The 15,292-nt window shown below is 42.7% G+C and overlaps 1 protein-coding gene across 1 annotated transcript; it reads left to right on the forward strand.

Moving 5' to 3' along the window:
- The first annotated feature begins 8,709 nt into the window (after nucleotides 1-8,709).
- On the forward strand, nucleotides 8,710-9,672 carry LOC138520381 (olfactory receptor 6N1-like). Its single transcript, XM_069632785.1, has one exon. The coding sequence runs from the start codon at nucleotides 8,710-8,712 to the stop codon at nucleotides 9,670-9,672; it is 963 nt and encodes a 320-aa protein (XP_069488886.1).
- Nucleotides 9,673-15,292: the final 5,620 nt, after the last annotated feature.

Consider the following 15,292-nt stretch of genomic DNA (forward strand, 5'->3'; position numbering starts at 1 on the left):
AAACAGATTCCTACCATTGTGAAGCTCCATCCTGAATGTGCTTCAGCATTTGATGGTGCGTCCGTCAAATCAGGCCTTATATTTACCCAGACCATAGAACAGACCATGAGCAGGCCCCAGAAGCACAGATAAATGATCTCCTTCAACCTCATTGCAGCTCAAAACTTTGACTATGACTAACATTGCAGAAATCGCCTGGATCTGGAAAAAGTGTTTTTTTGTAGGCTTTGTGAGCAGCACTGTTTCTGTGAAACTGAGAGTGCTCCCTTGATGGTGAGGGGGCTTTCACAGGCTCTTCTTTCTTTTATCCAGCATAACGAGACATTACATCATGAACTCCCTTCTTGTAATGTAGAAAACAAAGATGCTTTTGTAAAAAACAGGCAAAGAAATGACCTTTTTATCAGGAATACAAATGCCTCATTCACCTGATCGAAGGGGCTTAAAGACCCTCTGGCCATATACAGAAATATCTGGAGAAAGGATCACAGAACAGGTTTATGTTGCGTGTTATTTCAAATTGCATATTGCATGCCAGCCCTCATCGACCTTCGCTGGCTCCCACTGCACACACAACTCACCTTCAAGTCTTGCTGCATCATCTATAAGGCAGTCACCCCCAAGTCACCCAGCTACTCAGCATCTTTGGTAGCGGACAGTGCCCCACCAGAAGACAGGACATGTGCAGATGTGAAATCCGCCACTCCAAAAAGGAAAGGACCAGAAAACAAGCCTTGTCTGCCTACGCCCCAAGACTATGGAACCTCTCGCCATCAGCATCAGACTCGCCCCCATGCTACTACAATTCAGAAAAGAACTCAAGACCCACCTCTTCAAGGAATGTGTCTTCCTCAACACCTAAGCCATCATGTTGCACCTCGCACCACCTGACTCGCTAGATGCCACCCATCCCTCTGCTCCCCGCCAGCCGATACCCCTTCTCTGTACCCCTCTGTATCCCACTCCCTGTTGTATATCTGCTCTGTTGTTACCTCTTAAAAGCTCACCTTTATGCATCTTTACTGTTGTATACCTCTGTAAAGTGTTCTGTTATGCATCTGTATTGTTGTATACCTCTGTAAAGCGCTCCATTGCTTCTCAAAGCTAGGTCTGCACTCAATAAATACAATAATAATAACACTAATAATAATAATAATAATAATAATAATAATAATAATAATAATAATAATGTTACTGCATTTTGTTTTGTCTCCTTCTGGGATCCAAATGGATTCAAACAATGTTCAAGACATTAATATTTGGCCATGGCCTCAAATCTCAAAAGCTCAGCTATTCTTCCTAGATTTTGCCAGTTTTAAACTACATTTTATCCACAGGTTTTCGGGTCTTGTGAGGCCGTTGATGCAGCGGTGTATGGTGAGGCAGCGTGCGGGGGGCATAGCAACTGAGGCTGGGAACAGGGGCAAGGCCCTGGAGGATCCTATGTATAGCAACCCTGGGGTTTGGTATCAAGACAGGAGTGGAGTTCATTAGCTCCAGTCTCCTTCTCGCCCCATTTGCTGACCTAAAAAATGTCACTTTGTTGCATACCTTGACCCTTGTCATTTCCTTCTCCCAGATTCCTCCTTGGCTATGGAGAGCATAAAAATAAATTCAGTTTATTTATTACACGCCAACACTCGGACGCATCAGGGTACACATATACACATGGGACAATACAATTACAGGATAATGTCACAATTGCAAGGTGACACAAGGGTTAACTGAAAGAGGACAGTCTTCAGTGCCTTCCTAAAGGTTCTGCTATTGGTGTCCTGACGCAGGGGCATGGGGAGTGAATTCCAGGTTTTGGCTGAACATACAGCAAAGGACCTGCCCAGGCCTTTAGTCTGCTTAAAGGATGGACAATTGACCTGTATTAAGTTGGTCAATCGAAACATCTGTGAGGGTGTGCAAGGGGTCACTAGTCATTTCAAGTAGCGCAGGGTTTTATGTACCAAAGTGGCTGCTTTGAATTGGTGTCTGGCCCTCACAGGGAGCCAGTGTAAGCTTTGCTGATAGGTTAATAAATGGCAATTTCTCAAGATCTTTTTTATGATGCAACAGCCATCGTTCTGGCACTGCAATAATTTGTCCTAGACAGGATAACTGCCTAGCTATTGTGCAGTTAACTTCAGTGAGGTAGGGGCGAATGTTCTTAAGGAGTCTTAGGTAGTAGGCACAGTTTTTAGCCACCTGGGCTGCGTGTGACTCAGCGCTCAAGGAGCTGTCAAGGTATATGCCAAAAGTATTTATTTTGTCCTCCGCTGGGATGACACTTTTCTGGATGGAGAAAGCCTGGTAATCAAGATCTAATTGTGCTCTCGCCTGGGGAGAACCAAAGATTCATAGCTCTGTTTTGCCTCCATTGAGGCACATCCAGTTGTCTCTCATCCATGAATCGACTAGGTTGTAGATGTTTTGGATGTGTGTAGTGTTGTCAGCATGTACCCAGAGATCTCCAGAATCAGCTGAGTGTCATCTGTGTAGTTGGTAAAGAACACTCCTGATTATTCCAAGAGGCTGCAGAGGGGTCTAACATGAAAGCTAAAGAATACAAGGGGCATGCACGCCCCCCTTGGTACCCCGCAGGAGGGGAGGACTGGGGCTGCTGATGCTTCTCCCCAGCAGACTCTGGATAATCGCCCAGTCACAAAAGAGTGTACTCACATACATGTCATTTCGGAGCAATCTTTCAGTGTCTGCAAAAGGCGCTTGTGGTCCAGGGGATTGAAGGCCTCCGATCGATCCAATAGTACTAAGAGGCCAGTCTTTCCCTTGTCCACGATCCCCAGCATGTGCGTCTGCACATTGGATTGAGGTTTTCTCTCTTGCCGTTGCACAGTAAAGGTGAAGAGTTTGGGGACAGAAAACCAGTCCATAAGTTGTTGACTGGTCGCTTGCCAGCAAGGTTAAGTGGGCATGATCCATGACTAATCAGAAGTGTCAAATAGTATGTTAAGGCTTCTATCCCCCACTTGATAGCCAGACATTCTAATTCGACTGTGGCATAATTCTATTCTCTCAGGAATAGTTACCTTCTAATGAATACAATTGGCTATTCTCTCCCCTCGTCTTCTTGTGGTTGGACAGCCCCCAGTCCTATACATGAGGTGTTAGTTTTGAGAATAAATGGTTGTGTGCAGTTAGAATTATTAAAAGGAGTTGGTGGCTGTTAGGAAAGATTTCTCTTTTAGCAACCTTCTCTCCATTTCTATTGTCCCCCATACCTTTTGCTTCATCTTTTCAAATCTGACCTGAACTTTACGCAGTACATAAAAGCCTTCTGCTTCCCTGCACTGGGATTTGCTCATTGTTATGGAGAAATTGAAACATCCTTCAGGCTGTCAGTGCTAAGAAACTTTGTTTCTCTTAGTCTAATGACCTTGTTACCACTTGTTGCCCGTAGACACGTACAGGTAAGTCAACTTGGTCATTTTTTAATTATTGTTACATGTGTTAAATTAATAAATAAACTTCTCACACATCAAATAGAAGTTTTGGATAAACCATTAAAAACATACATTATGCAATCTTACATAATACATTAAGAGCAATCTCAGAAACTAAATTAGCATAACCAAATGTGCTTGACGAATGCCAAAACAGCAAAACACAAGGCATGTTGTTGTGCATCAAAAATTAGTAAACTTTGTAAAACAAAAAATGTATCAGGTAAGCAATAATAGTTTCAGAATTCAGTAAAGAGTGTATCCTAGAAAAGAAAATGCAGTGGCACGTTACTAGTGCACCTTTCCTGTCTAGATCCGAATGTTAAGAAGAGACAAAGGCATACCAGCAGTGCAGATTTAGGGAAGTCTTTAACAGGAAAGAGTTATCTTCTTTGAAAATGTTCCATTGAGCGGTTTCTGGTGTTCCGGTGGAGTGAAGCCCACAGAACACCCTAATGGAGAAAATGGGGCCCAAGAATAAGGAAATAAATGAATAAGAGGCTTACCAGCAACACCGTAGATTCAGAAGAGCAAAACCAGTGCGAACAATAAAGCACTTCTGCAGCAGGCGGTTGGCGGTTTCCAGAGGTGAATGCTGTGCTTGTTGTGCAGCGACCACCAAGGGTCAGAGATGACACAACAGTGCAGGAGAGACCCTAAGACCGTTGGGAAGAAGGATCATTCACAATTTGGGGTTCCCAGGTTAATGGAGCGAGAGGAGTATAAATCAAGTTGGCTGTGGTGAGCGACAGTCAGCGATGCAGGGTTACCACGTCATTCCTGCACACAGGATTCACCTTTTGAGGATGGGGTCCGCTTGGAGGCAACACAAGGAAGAACAAATATTGAAGAGAATTTGAAGAAGGCACACCGGAGAGGAGCCAGCGATGGAAGAAGGTACAGGAAGTCAGTTTGGACCTGCGGTTGTAGACCGACGGTGTGGTTGCAGGAACAAAGGCAGCACTGATCCGTGGAGTGTCACAGCAGAGTGCGATGGAGCCAGGGCACTTGCTTGATGTCCTGGACAGAAAAGACTCTGGTCGGTTTGGGGCAGGGAGTCTTACAGGTTCTGGCAGTGAAGGGGCGCCGGCTTCTGAATCTGGTGATAGAGGCATGGTCAGGACTTTCAGGGAAATTAGGCCTTCAAACAGGAGCTGTGATCTAGTTTCCCCAATGCAGCAGGGGAAAGGAGCCCAGCAGATTGTTCCTTCTGATCACCTGGAAAGGCAGAGCCTTGCTGTCAGATTCTTTAGATCATCAAAGGATGCTGGTGCAGAACTTCCTCGAGCAGCAGGCCTTCCAGAAATGCAGGTACAGAGTTAGAGCAAAAGACAAGGTGTGTGGGTAAGAGCTGTCTCCTTCCTCTGCCTCCCTTGGGAGGCAGTGAGCTAACACGGCAACCAATCTCACACCAGGAATCATTCAAACAAAGGGATGGTCAGCCACCCCTCACAACACAGCCATGCATTCTCAAATGGTCTCTCACACAACAGAATGAATCATCACTATCCCACACAGGCATCTGGATATGTCAGTCAAAACTGGTTTCAGAATGACTGCAGCCCCCAGTCCTGGGATACTGGCATCAAGTGGCCCAATAGGGCCATCTCCTCTCACACACGGAAAGAGAGACAATGGATAATCATGTAAACCCTCAGGTTTTTCGAGACTCTATTTTGGTGAATGGTGGAACCATATGCTCAAGCACACAATCCATTGCCAGGAAGGCCAAATGATAAGCAGAGGAGCGGTACCTTATTTGGGACACGGTACCTTATTTGGGACATATGGGGTACCTTTGGGATAGAGCAAATCAAAGCATAGCCACACTCTCAGTCAGGCTCTGAGTTAAGCATGGCTGTGATGCAAAAAAAGTCCAAAACCCAGAAAAGCTAGCAAAAAGTATAGTGGGCACCTTTTCAGAAAAGGAGTGGACCTTCTGGCTAACACTCGTAAGGGGTTGCACTGGTTATAAAGAAGAAAGGTAGTAATAAGCGAGAAACGTGCAATAGTATAGATGGAGAACAGCAAAGGTCCAAGGACCAAAACGACCAAATGAACTTGATGGGACTGCTGGGCTCTCCGCTGAGGATCCGGGACACTTAGTGGGCTGTTTTGCTGGGCCATAGTTTTCTTCTGTCCTTCTCTATTTCTCCTGTGACTTGTGCCATGAGCCATAACCAGCAGAAAAGAAGGGCATCCAGTTGTTGTCCCAGGCACTGCTGCTCCCACGGCAATCATGTTTTTAGTGCAGTGCCCACCCAGTGGGCCATCCATTGGTAACTCCTCACACATCTTCTCCATCAAGCCCGAATGTTCAGTCAGGCTGGGAACCTACAAAAGAAAGTCAGCATTCATCTGAAACATCCCTGGTCGATGATAAGACATGAACACATATGGTTGAAGGCCCAAGAACCAGCATAGGATTTGTTTATTAGAATCCTTATTGTTGAAAAAAAGGTAAGCTTTGCATGGTCTGTAGATAGCATATAGGTGTGGCCAAGCAGGAAGTAGCAAAGGGACTGAACAGCCTACTTGATCACAAGGCACTCCTTCTAGATGATGGAAGATCGCTGTTCATGGAGTTCCTTCGTTAAAGATTCCCTAATCGCGGCAAAGATCTGAAGCGGGATAAAGGGGTAATTTCTTGGAAGTTTTAAGAAGGTCAATCAAGGGAGCTGCTGTTGATGCACAATTGGATATTAGCTATCAGGAACAGCTGACAAAGCTGAGTAATGCTTGTATCTCGTTTAGGCTTTCAGGGAAAGGTAGGTTTCTAATGGTTTTCACTTTGTTGTTTTGTAGCTTGATAAAAACACCTCAGAGTACGCATGCCAGATATTTAGTTTGAGTCATGGCTAATACCTTTTTCCAATGATTTACCCTTAGTCCAACCTTATGCAGAGTGGACAGGGCATGCGCCAAGTGGATTAGATGGGCTTTCCATCTGGGACCGACTGCAGTAATATTTCCCAATTAAGCCACTGCATAAAATCCATGGTCTGGTAGCACACTATTCATAAGGGTCTTGAAGGAGTTGGGAGCCCCATGGTAGTCAAAGGGAAGCACTGTAAACTTGAGGAGTGACAAAGGTTGTCTTCTCTCTGTCTCCATGACAGAGTGCTATCTGTCAATAGCCCGTTGTGACATTAGTTGTAATGTGTTGGATCTAACTTGTTGATAATTTCATCAACCCAATGCATTGGGTATGAATTGCAGGGGGCTATGCTATTCAACTTGGTTGAAGTCCATACAGAACCTGATGGACTCATCAGGTTTATGAACAAGAGCAATGGGTGAAAATCAATGACTTGTGGAATGTTTTATTGCATCGATTTTGCTTTTTACTCAAGCTCTCCTGACTTGTAGAATTCAGTAAGGCAGGAATGTGTATCTGGCCTCCAGTTTGGTCCTGTTGATGTGTTCTGTCCACATCGGTCAGCCAGGGAAGTGGGAAAACACTTCCCTGTTCCTATCCTATGCAACATTTTCTGGATTTCATGTCATCCCCTATAGTAAAATCCTGCAGCCCTCCCTGTATGCTTCTGTACTGGGAACATTTCATAATAATCTGCTTGCTCTGGTATAATCAACCCAGCAGGGACGTGTGGTTTCTGCCATTATTAACAGGCCATGTGTATACAGCCGGTACCAATAGCACAGTGAGTAGAGCGCTCGCTTTGTCATCTGTGCAGAGCCTGCTGATGCAGGTTCGAAGCCCGGGAGGGCCAAACTCAGCCTTTCATCCTTACGAGGTCGTTAAAGGAGCACCACACACCATGGGTAATAATAAGCAGTGCTCAGATACCTGAGGGTTTGTAGCGCTATATAAATGCTAAATTATTATTATTATGAAATATATCTCTATGGCCTTCTACGGTACTCTGGCTGAAATTAAGGGAATCATGTTGTTGTCCATGGCAATGCATCTCCCCTTGGAATCACTTCCTTGCAGCAGTGCTTAACCAGTTGACCATCTGCCGTTTACACCTCACAGACATTGGCTGTGTTTTTAATACATTTTTATAATCAGTTTATTTAAAATTACTCACGGTATCCTCTTGTGATTGCTTATCTATTGAAGGAGGAAATCCTGCTAAACACTTTCATTTGAATAAGCAATCTCAATGAGTGTTTCATCAGTTGAGTAGACCTTTATTTCTGTGACAGTTGTAATGCATGTAGATGCTTCTGTATTATTGGGACTGATGCTTCTGATATGGCGATTGGTGACATTGCTTTTATGGGCCCAATATGATTACCTTGTAGACCATCCTATGTTATATTTGACTTGTACGCTAGTGTAATAAATGATTCTGTCATTGAGCGTGAGTTGTTATAAGTCCAAGAAACTAAAATACTTTATCATACGTACAAATAACTAATCAAGCTTCAAGAATACACCTGAGTTTCTGACAGTGGTGTAATCTCTACATATCCCGGCCGGATAGCTCAGTGGCAACGTGCTCGCCTTGGAAGCAGGACGACACGAAGCAACACATGTTCGATCCCTGGGTGCACGCTTAAAACCTCTGGGTATTTAAGCGCGTTATAAGTATGTAACTAAGACAACAACAACAAATCTGTAACAGCGCCTCGATGCCCCGGGGCTGTGTGAGCGCTTTTAAAAATGCAAATAAATGTATAACAAAAATGTCCTAATGAGAATAATTATATTTCTTTCAGATGAGGAATGTACTACATTTAAATATACAAAACAACAAAAAGTGTATTACTTTTGACATGGAAACATTGCTGAATGTAAAAATATAATAAAATAGACTACAAAAAAAATAATGCCTACTTGCTGGCCGTAGACATGTACATGTAAGTAAGCTTTGTCATTTTTTTTAATTATTGTTACATTAAAAAGAATAATGAAAATAAAAACATAATAAAATATGTACTAATATAGTGACAATTTTTTTCTTAAACACATTACGTTTATATTTTTACAATGTTTTTTAATCTCTGCCAAAATGCACTACAACAATTAAAAATGTGCCACAATTCTGAAAATTGTTTGTTTTCTCAGATGTAGAAAATTGTTTATAAAACAATTACTGATATTTGCAGAGCTAAATTAGCAAAACGTACCCATGTGTAATCCCTCGGACATTGCTAAACTCAGCCAAGTGAACCATTATCTCACATCTGATGGCGTGTCCGTAAAGCCTCCATTGTATTTGGTAAGACTGCACGGGTGTACTGAATGTCATTCTTGTCTTACTGCAGCGTTGGAGAGAATTTAGCTGAGATGTTGGTATGGGGGCCTCGAAAGAAAACAGAAGTTGTAAATCAAACGTCTGTCACGGAATTCATCATCATGGGGTTCCCAAGCCTGGAGCGCCTCTACAGCCTGTTCTTTTTTGTGTTCCTCTTCATTTACCTCTTCACTGTCTCCGGCAACACTCTTATCTTTCTAACTGTGAGGGCAAATCATCACCTCCACACACCAATGTTCTATTTTCTTATCCACCTCTCCCTCATGGAAATATGGTACACTTCAGTCATCATTCCAAAAATGCTGGCCAACTTTGTGACAAAAACTGGACACATTTCTTTCTTAAATTGCATGATGCAGCTATACCTGTTCAGCTCTTTGAGTGCTTCTGAATGTTACCTTCTCACTCTGATGGGCTATGACCGCTACCTGGCCATTTGTAAACCATTGCATTACAACCGCCTAATGATGCCTGGTAACTGCCTGCAGCTGGCTGCCACTTCCTGGGTCTGCGGGTTCCTTTCACCAATTCTCCCAGTATCTCTGATATCTCAGTTATCTTTCTGTGGCCCCAACATGGTCAACTATTTCTACTGCGATGCCCAACCCTTGCTCAAGTTATCTTGCACCAACACCCATATCACCGCAGCTGCAATTTCCCTCCTGGCTTCGACCCTCATCCTGAGTTCCTTCCTGCTGACAATGGTGTCTTATGCTTTTATCATCTCAACCATCCTAAGGATCCCATCAGGGCTGGGGAGACAGAAGGCCTTTTCAACCTGCAGCTCTCACCTCGTGGTTGTCATGATCTATTACGGCACCATCGTCTGTCTGTACATCCAGCCCACAGCCAGTGTCTCCATGGACCTCAACAAAGTATTTTCTCTTCTGTATACAGTTGTGACTCCTATGTTGAACCCAATTATCTACAGCCTAAGGAACAGGGAGATGAAGGAGTCGCTGAAAAAATTACTAAGAAGGAAATTGACTTTTTGACATTGGCAAACAAAAACAGGACACATCCAGTAAGCAAGCAGAGGGGGTGGAGGGGTTGTAATGTCGAGACAAAGCATGGATTGTCCGGGATAGTTCTGCTTTTCCACCCTACTCTTGCAGTCTGCAAATGCCCATAACTTAAACCAAACATGACAGAAGAAGCCCTATTCTGGGGCACGTCCTCTGCACGTCTGGTAGTATTGCACATTTTAATTAACGCAGATTTTGTTATCGACCAATTTAAAGCGTTACACAACAAATTGGAATGGTGGATATATTAAAAAATCATAATAAATGGAAAACATGCCAGTTACTCAGATATTAGCCTATTTGATCTAAAACAATTATCCTAATGACCAATTTGATCGAATTTGGCATGGGTGATTTGGCCTTTGGGGCAATTTGGTCGCATATATTGCAAAATACCAATGCTGGAGAACAGGGGTTGGGGGGAATCCCCCGCTCACCATGTTTCATATTTTGCAATTTCAGGGGTGCAGGGTTGTCCCCCGCTTCCGTAAAATTGAAGGCGGGGACAAAAAAAAGAAAAAGAAAATGCACGTAAGTTTAAATTGGGCCCAGAGCAGATAAATTGCGGTCAGTTTGCCACGATCAAAATTAATTCAGTCAAACACACCCAAACTGTTACTCATGCTTCCGAAAAATAAGGCAATTGGGGCATCAAGGATGACATTACACTTTTCAGAGTTGTTTTGTTTCCATTCATCAAAGCTAACCACAACCATCTCTCATGAACCATGTGCATGCACACATATCCCAGGGCTTCAATTTCCAAAAGATCTTCATACAGGGGTTCAAGGCTGCTCTGGAGGATCATGAGGGAAGGTTTATTGTCTTCTACACAGAGGGTAATAGACAGTAAGGTGCTGTTGGACTGAGCATCATATAGGAGAAACAGAGGAGGAGAGGTACAGCGAGAGGCAAATAAAAAAGAGCAGCAGAAACACAATTTGAGCTAGAGGCAAAGATATTGAAGGAGGGGACGAGTTAATCGAGTTAATCAGAGCTATAATGCAATGATGAAGCACGAAGGAGTCAGGTGATTCTTAACAGCGGCAGGGTGATGGACTATATCTGTGCTTATGGAAAGGCAAGCAACGAGTTTGGGAAGCAGTAGAATAAGAGATCCGAAGGTAGACAGAGAAAGAGATGAATACTGAAAATAGAGAATTGAACTCATTAAGGTAAGGTAATACCACCAAACAGAAATGGTGTTACTGCATGCGGTAAGCATGCAGCAACTTGAAGAGTCTGGCCAATTCAGTGTCATGTGGCTCATTTAATTATACCCCATTTTGAAGCCCCATTCAACTTCATTTGGAATTCCATATTCCGGCATGTGGTAATATTTCATGCAGTGGTGTTTTGTGCGGAGGGCATTTCCTCCACACAAAAACAGGTGGTTTTTGGCTAATTTCAGTACTGACAGTCTTAATTACCAAGTGTTGGTACGCCCGTTACTGCCACATTTTTAACATCTCCCCCACACTTTTAACCAGGCCTGAGGAAGTTCAAGTATACAGGGGGGCATTAAAATGGGCGGCAAAGGAAAACCTCTGTGAGATATATTTATGGGGAGAAAGGGAGAAACACTCAGAGGGAATGGGAGCCACTCAGCTCACTCAAGATGTGAAGATAACCTCAGAGATTTCTGTTCAGCCTACAGGGCAGACTTTGCTTTTCAGATAATAACACCTATTATTACAGCACTAAGAAGCGTGAGGAATCCGTAATGAAGCCATTTTAATATAATGTGATAGATAATATTAACAATAGAGAATGAGGAGAGGCAGGGAACAATGCAGATGGTTCTTGGAACAGACTGACAGAGGGAATAAGCAGGGAAACACAGATATGAATCTGAAGTAAGAATGATGATGTTACTCACTAATGTCTTACAGTCTAGTACAGATGTTAAGTTACTCTTCTACCGATTCTGCTTTAATAGAGAAAACAGATTCCAGGCACAGGTGGTTTTGCTTCCGCTTCCCAAAAGTGAAATGATATGAAGATGCTGCGTATTTGACGTAACTGCAATATTGATAAAGCCATTATAAGATTGTTCCTGCTCAGACCGTCAAAGCTATCAGGCTGCAGTTGTTTTCTTCTGACGGCCAGGGCATTGCCATTCCCTGCACCAACCCTTCACTCCCAATTGACTATGGTACTGCTGTCAGACAGATGAAGTGTCTGATGCACACTCTGTAGTGTGTACACATAATGACATATCTTGAGACTCAGAAGAGAAGTTGTTAGTAAAAAGTCATATTTTAACCACCTACTTTAATGATCTGGTTTGATGGTGTATATCTTGATATTCCTGCTCACAGAGAGCACGAGGTGCTGGCAGTATTACGGGAAAATACCCATTCGGACCCTGAAGACCGGGCCGACCCACCCTGCTCGCCACAGGAACTGTTGAACAAGTCCCAGTTAAATTATGGTTAGGCTTTCCTGTTTTCAGTGAAATCTGATAAACACTGGAAAAACACACCCGGAAGAAAGGTTGCCTCGTAGGTTTAAACTGAAAACCCCTGTTTCCCCTACACCAGTGGTGCCTTAGTGGAAGAAGGGATGGGAGGACGCTTGAGGGGTGAAGGGGTGGCTGGAGAGGGGCCTTGGTGGACAATAGTAAAAGGGCCCTATCCCTGCCCCATGTATGCATGTTTGCTTTCTCACATTGCTTCCCCTCCTGTCCCCTTACCTTTTTCAAAACACTGAACATTTAATGTTACATAGTTTTCTTTGTAAATGGATGTGGCAATAGAGATTGCAATCCTAGAGACTGGTGCAGCTATTTGTCCCTGATTGTGGCTGCTTCTCAGGGCACAAGTAAATGATACATGTGGGTGGACCGCGTAACTTTATTTCAGAGGGTGGACACAAACCCTTGGGTCTTTTTGAGGTTGGCAAACTTGCTCAAGTATCTGGGTACCAAGATTTTACCAAGGTTGTCATGTTCCCACTGCAGAGTCTTACACACAAGACCACAAGCCATTGCCTCGTTTTGGGATTTTGTTTTCCAGGGAATATTTCACTACAGATTGCTGGGTTTAAAATGTGAGTACCTTTTATACTTTGCAGCCTATTTATTGGAACATTTCCTCTCTCATGTTATTTTTCTGTTGTTCATTACTATTTTAAAAGTCCAATGCTCTTTTGTCTTGTACACTTAAGAGGAAGGTCAATTGAACTAAATTTATATAGTTCACTTTAATATATTGTCACTTACTGTGTGTATATTCATGAGTGCCAGCATTTGATGTATGCTATGGGGGCACAAGTTCCCACACAGAGTAAAGTGAGATAGCTGTGCTTATCTCAAATCAAAACAACAGATTTTAAAGCAAATGTTGCAGCAGGAATAGTAAAGAAAAGCCATATGAGTTACAGGAAGGTATAAACATATAACATCTCAGAAACAATCACCTAACCTACTGAATTGCCTTCCCTGATATTTCTGCATCCGGAAAACAGTTTTGGCCTGCTCACCCACCCCTCAATCAAGTCTCATGGGGTACATTAATGAGACCCCCTTCTCATTTTGTAGTGAGCAGCACTTTATAAACAGTTATTATCTGCTTGGAGTTCATTTCTTTTGACAGTCAAATAATCCTTATCTCCACCAAAGTGAGTGCTCCTGGGCAAATCCTTTTACCACACTATGCCTTATCTGCTAAAATTAGAAGTCTCTACAATGTGCAAAGGTCGTTTTCACAAATCAAAGTCTTCATGGGAAGAAAAGGAAGGGGAAGGATGGGCAAAGAGTCCCTGAAAAAGTATTGCATGATTTACTACAATAATTTAGATTTGTAGAAATGTTAGATATTATTGGATTAGCAGATTCATCTTTATTCTCCAGAAAGTGTTCATACCATCTTACTCTGAGAGATCATTACCCTACCTATGCACGCAATGAAACAATGAAAGAATACGTGTGTGTTTACACTGGAAAAAAGAGTTATGTGTGATGTTTTCAAGGGAGCAAATAGGAAAATCTGATCAACACATAATCTGACATTTTTTAAAACACTGGAAATACCCCACTGGAAGTAAAAAAAAAAAAGTCACTGAAAACAGGAAATCCTAATTATGGTCAACTCATGCAAATTACAATGGTTATATGGATAATGCTGAGCCAGTCAAAATGACTCTAAATCGTGCCATGCCCCTGCCTCAGTATCCTATTTCCCAACAGGCTGAAGAAGGGATTTGCCCTGTAATAGAATCCTGAGATAAGGGCCCTTTAGGAACGTGAATGGGATCACACAGACAGACTCTGAGTCCAAATAACCGAACCAACTCAGGAAGATGGCAACGTACTGTTTTATTGACGATTATCTAAAACAGGGAGTTACAATGAACATCAACGGACGTATTCTTAATTTATCTCAGCAATCTTTTCACAAAACAAAGGTTGTAAGTCCAAAATACATCAGAGGAGACGTCATACTACGTGACAAATAATTAAAAACCTACTGGGGATTGGGTAGGCTTAAGGGGAACATCTAAGTATACTATCTGTAGGAACTAGGATTGTAATTGGCTGTCCACTGTCAGGTGGACTTCACATGCCTACCTCTAAAACATGTAATCTTCAGAAACATTAAGCACACGGTTTCTTATTGGTTTCTCAAACTATAAGGTCCTTCGTTACATGGATCTCTACAAATGGTTGGCACGCTTGTACCATGTCTGGAACATTTGGTTCACTTAGCAGCACGAAAGCCCAGACCCAAGTGCAAGGAGGTGGGCCTGACTCTTCCTCCCCAACCAATTAGCCCAACATCTCTCATCGCCCAAGCCTTCTGCCAATAAGATTGTCTTTGAACTTGGCCTTGCAAAGTATCCTTGTCTCTGAGAATACATGGGAGTGCAGGCACGCACTATCGTTGTTCTAGGACTGTGAGTTCAACCTCTATTTTCATCCCTGGCTCACATGACAGGAGACCACAATTTGGTCCATTTTGCAGTTTTTAAATGTCTTCAATGAATTAAATTTGGCACTGTTGGCGTTCTTTCTTTGCACCTTAACAAGGGATGATTAATCGTTGCATGTTCGCTCCTTTCCAGAATAGATAACTGACCTTGGTTGCTTCAATCTTGACTTCAGGCCATACAGCCTCACCATGCAGCTCCACGATTCAACTTATTCTTGCTGCAACATCGTTTTTCTCTTATCTCTTGATGGGTCCTGCCTTACTAAATTCGTGATACCGATGTAAAGCTTCTATACAATGGCAGCTTCGCCTGCATTCTATTGACTAAATATAGCCAGCTTTTTTGATGACTTAGTCTTCTTGCGTTTCAGTACCTGTACAATTATTGAATGGTTGATTCTCTGCAGCACTTCGTGCACGTGTAATCTTCTTTTTCGTATTTAAAAATTCACTTGATTCTTTACTTCGTTATTAGTTTCTGTAGGATACTTACATCCTTTTCAGCCAGTATCCTGATAAATTATTCATACCTTTTCATGATGTCACAGGCTTCTTTTCTATGTTTGTTAGGCTGAATTTCCTAACCTAGTGAGTCCCCCAACATCTTTGCTGGATTTTTGGGGTTTATTTTTTTCTCCTGCCAAGAGTGAGCCTCTTTC

Source organism: Ambystoma mexicanum, chromosome 13, assembly GCF_040938575.1.
Source record: "Ambystoma mexicanum isolate Mex_15411 chromosome 13, UKY_AmexF1_1, whole genome shotgun sequence".
Lineage (NCBI taxonomy): Eukaryota > Metazoa > Chordata > Amphibia > Caudata > Ambystomatidae > Ambystoma > Ambystoma mexicanum.

Excerpts from the sequence above, each read along its gene's own strand:
- LOC138520381 (XM_069632785.1), top strand. The coding sequence starts at position 8,710 with ATGTTGGTATGGGGGCCTCGAAAGAAAACAGAAGTTGTAAATCAAACG.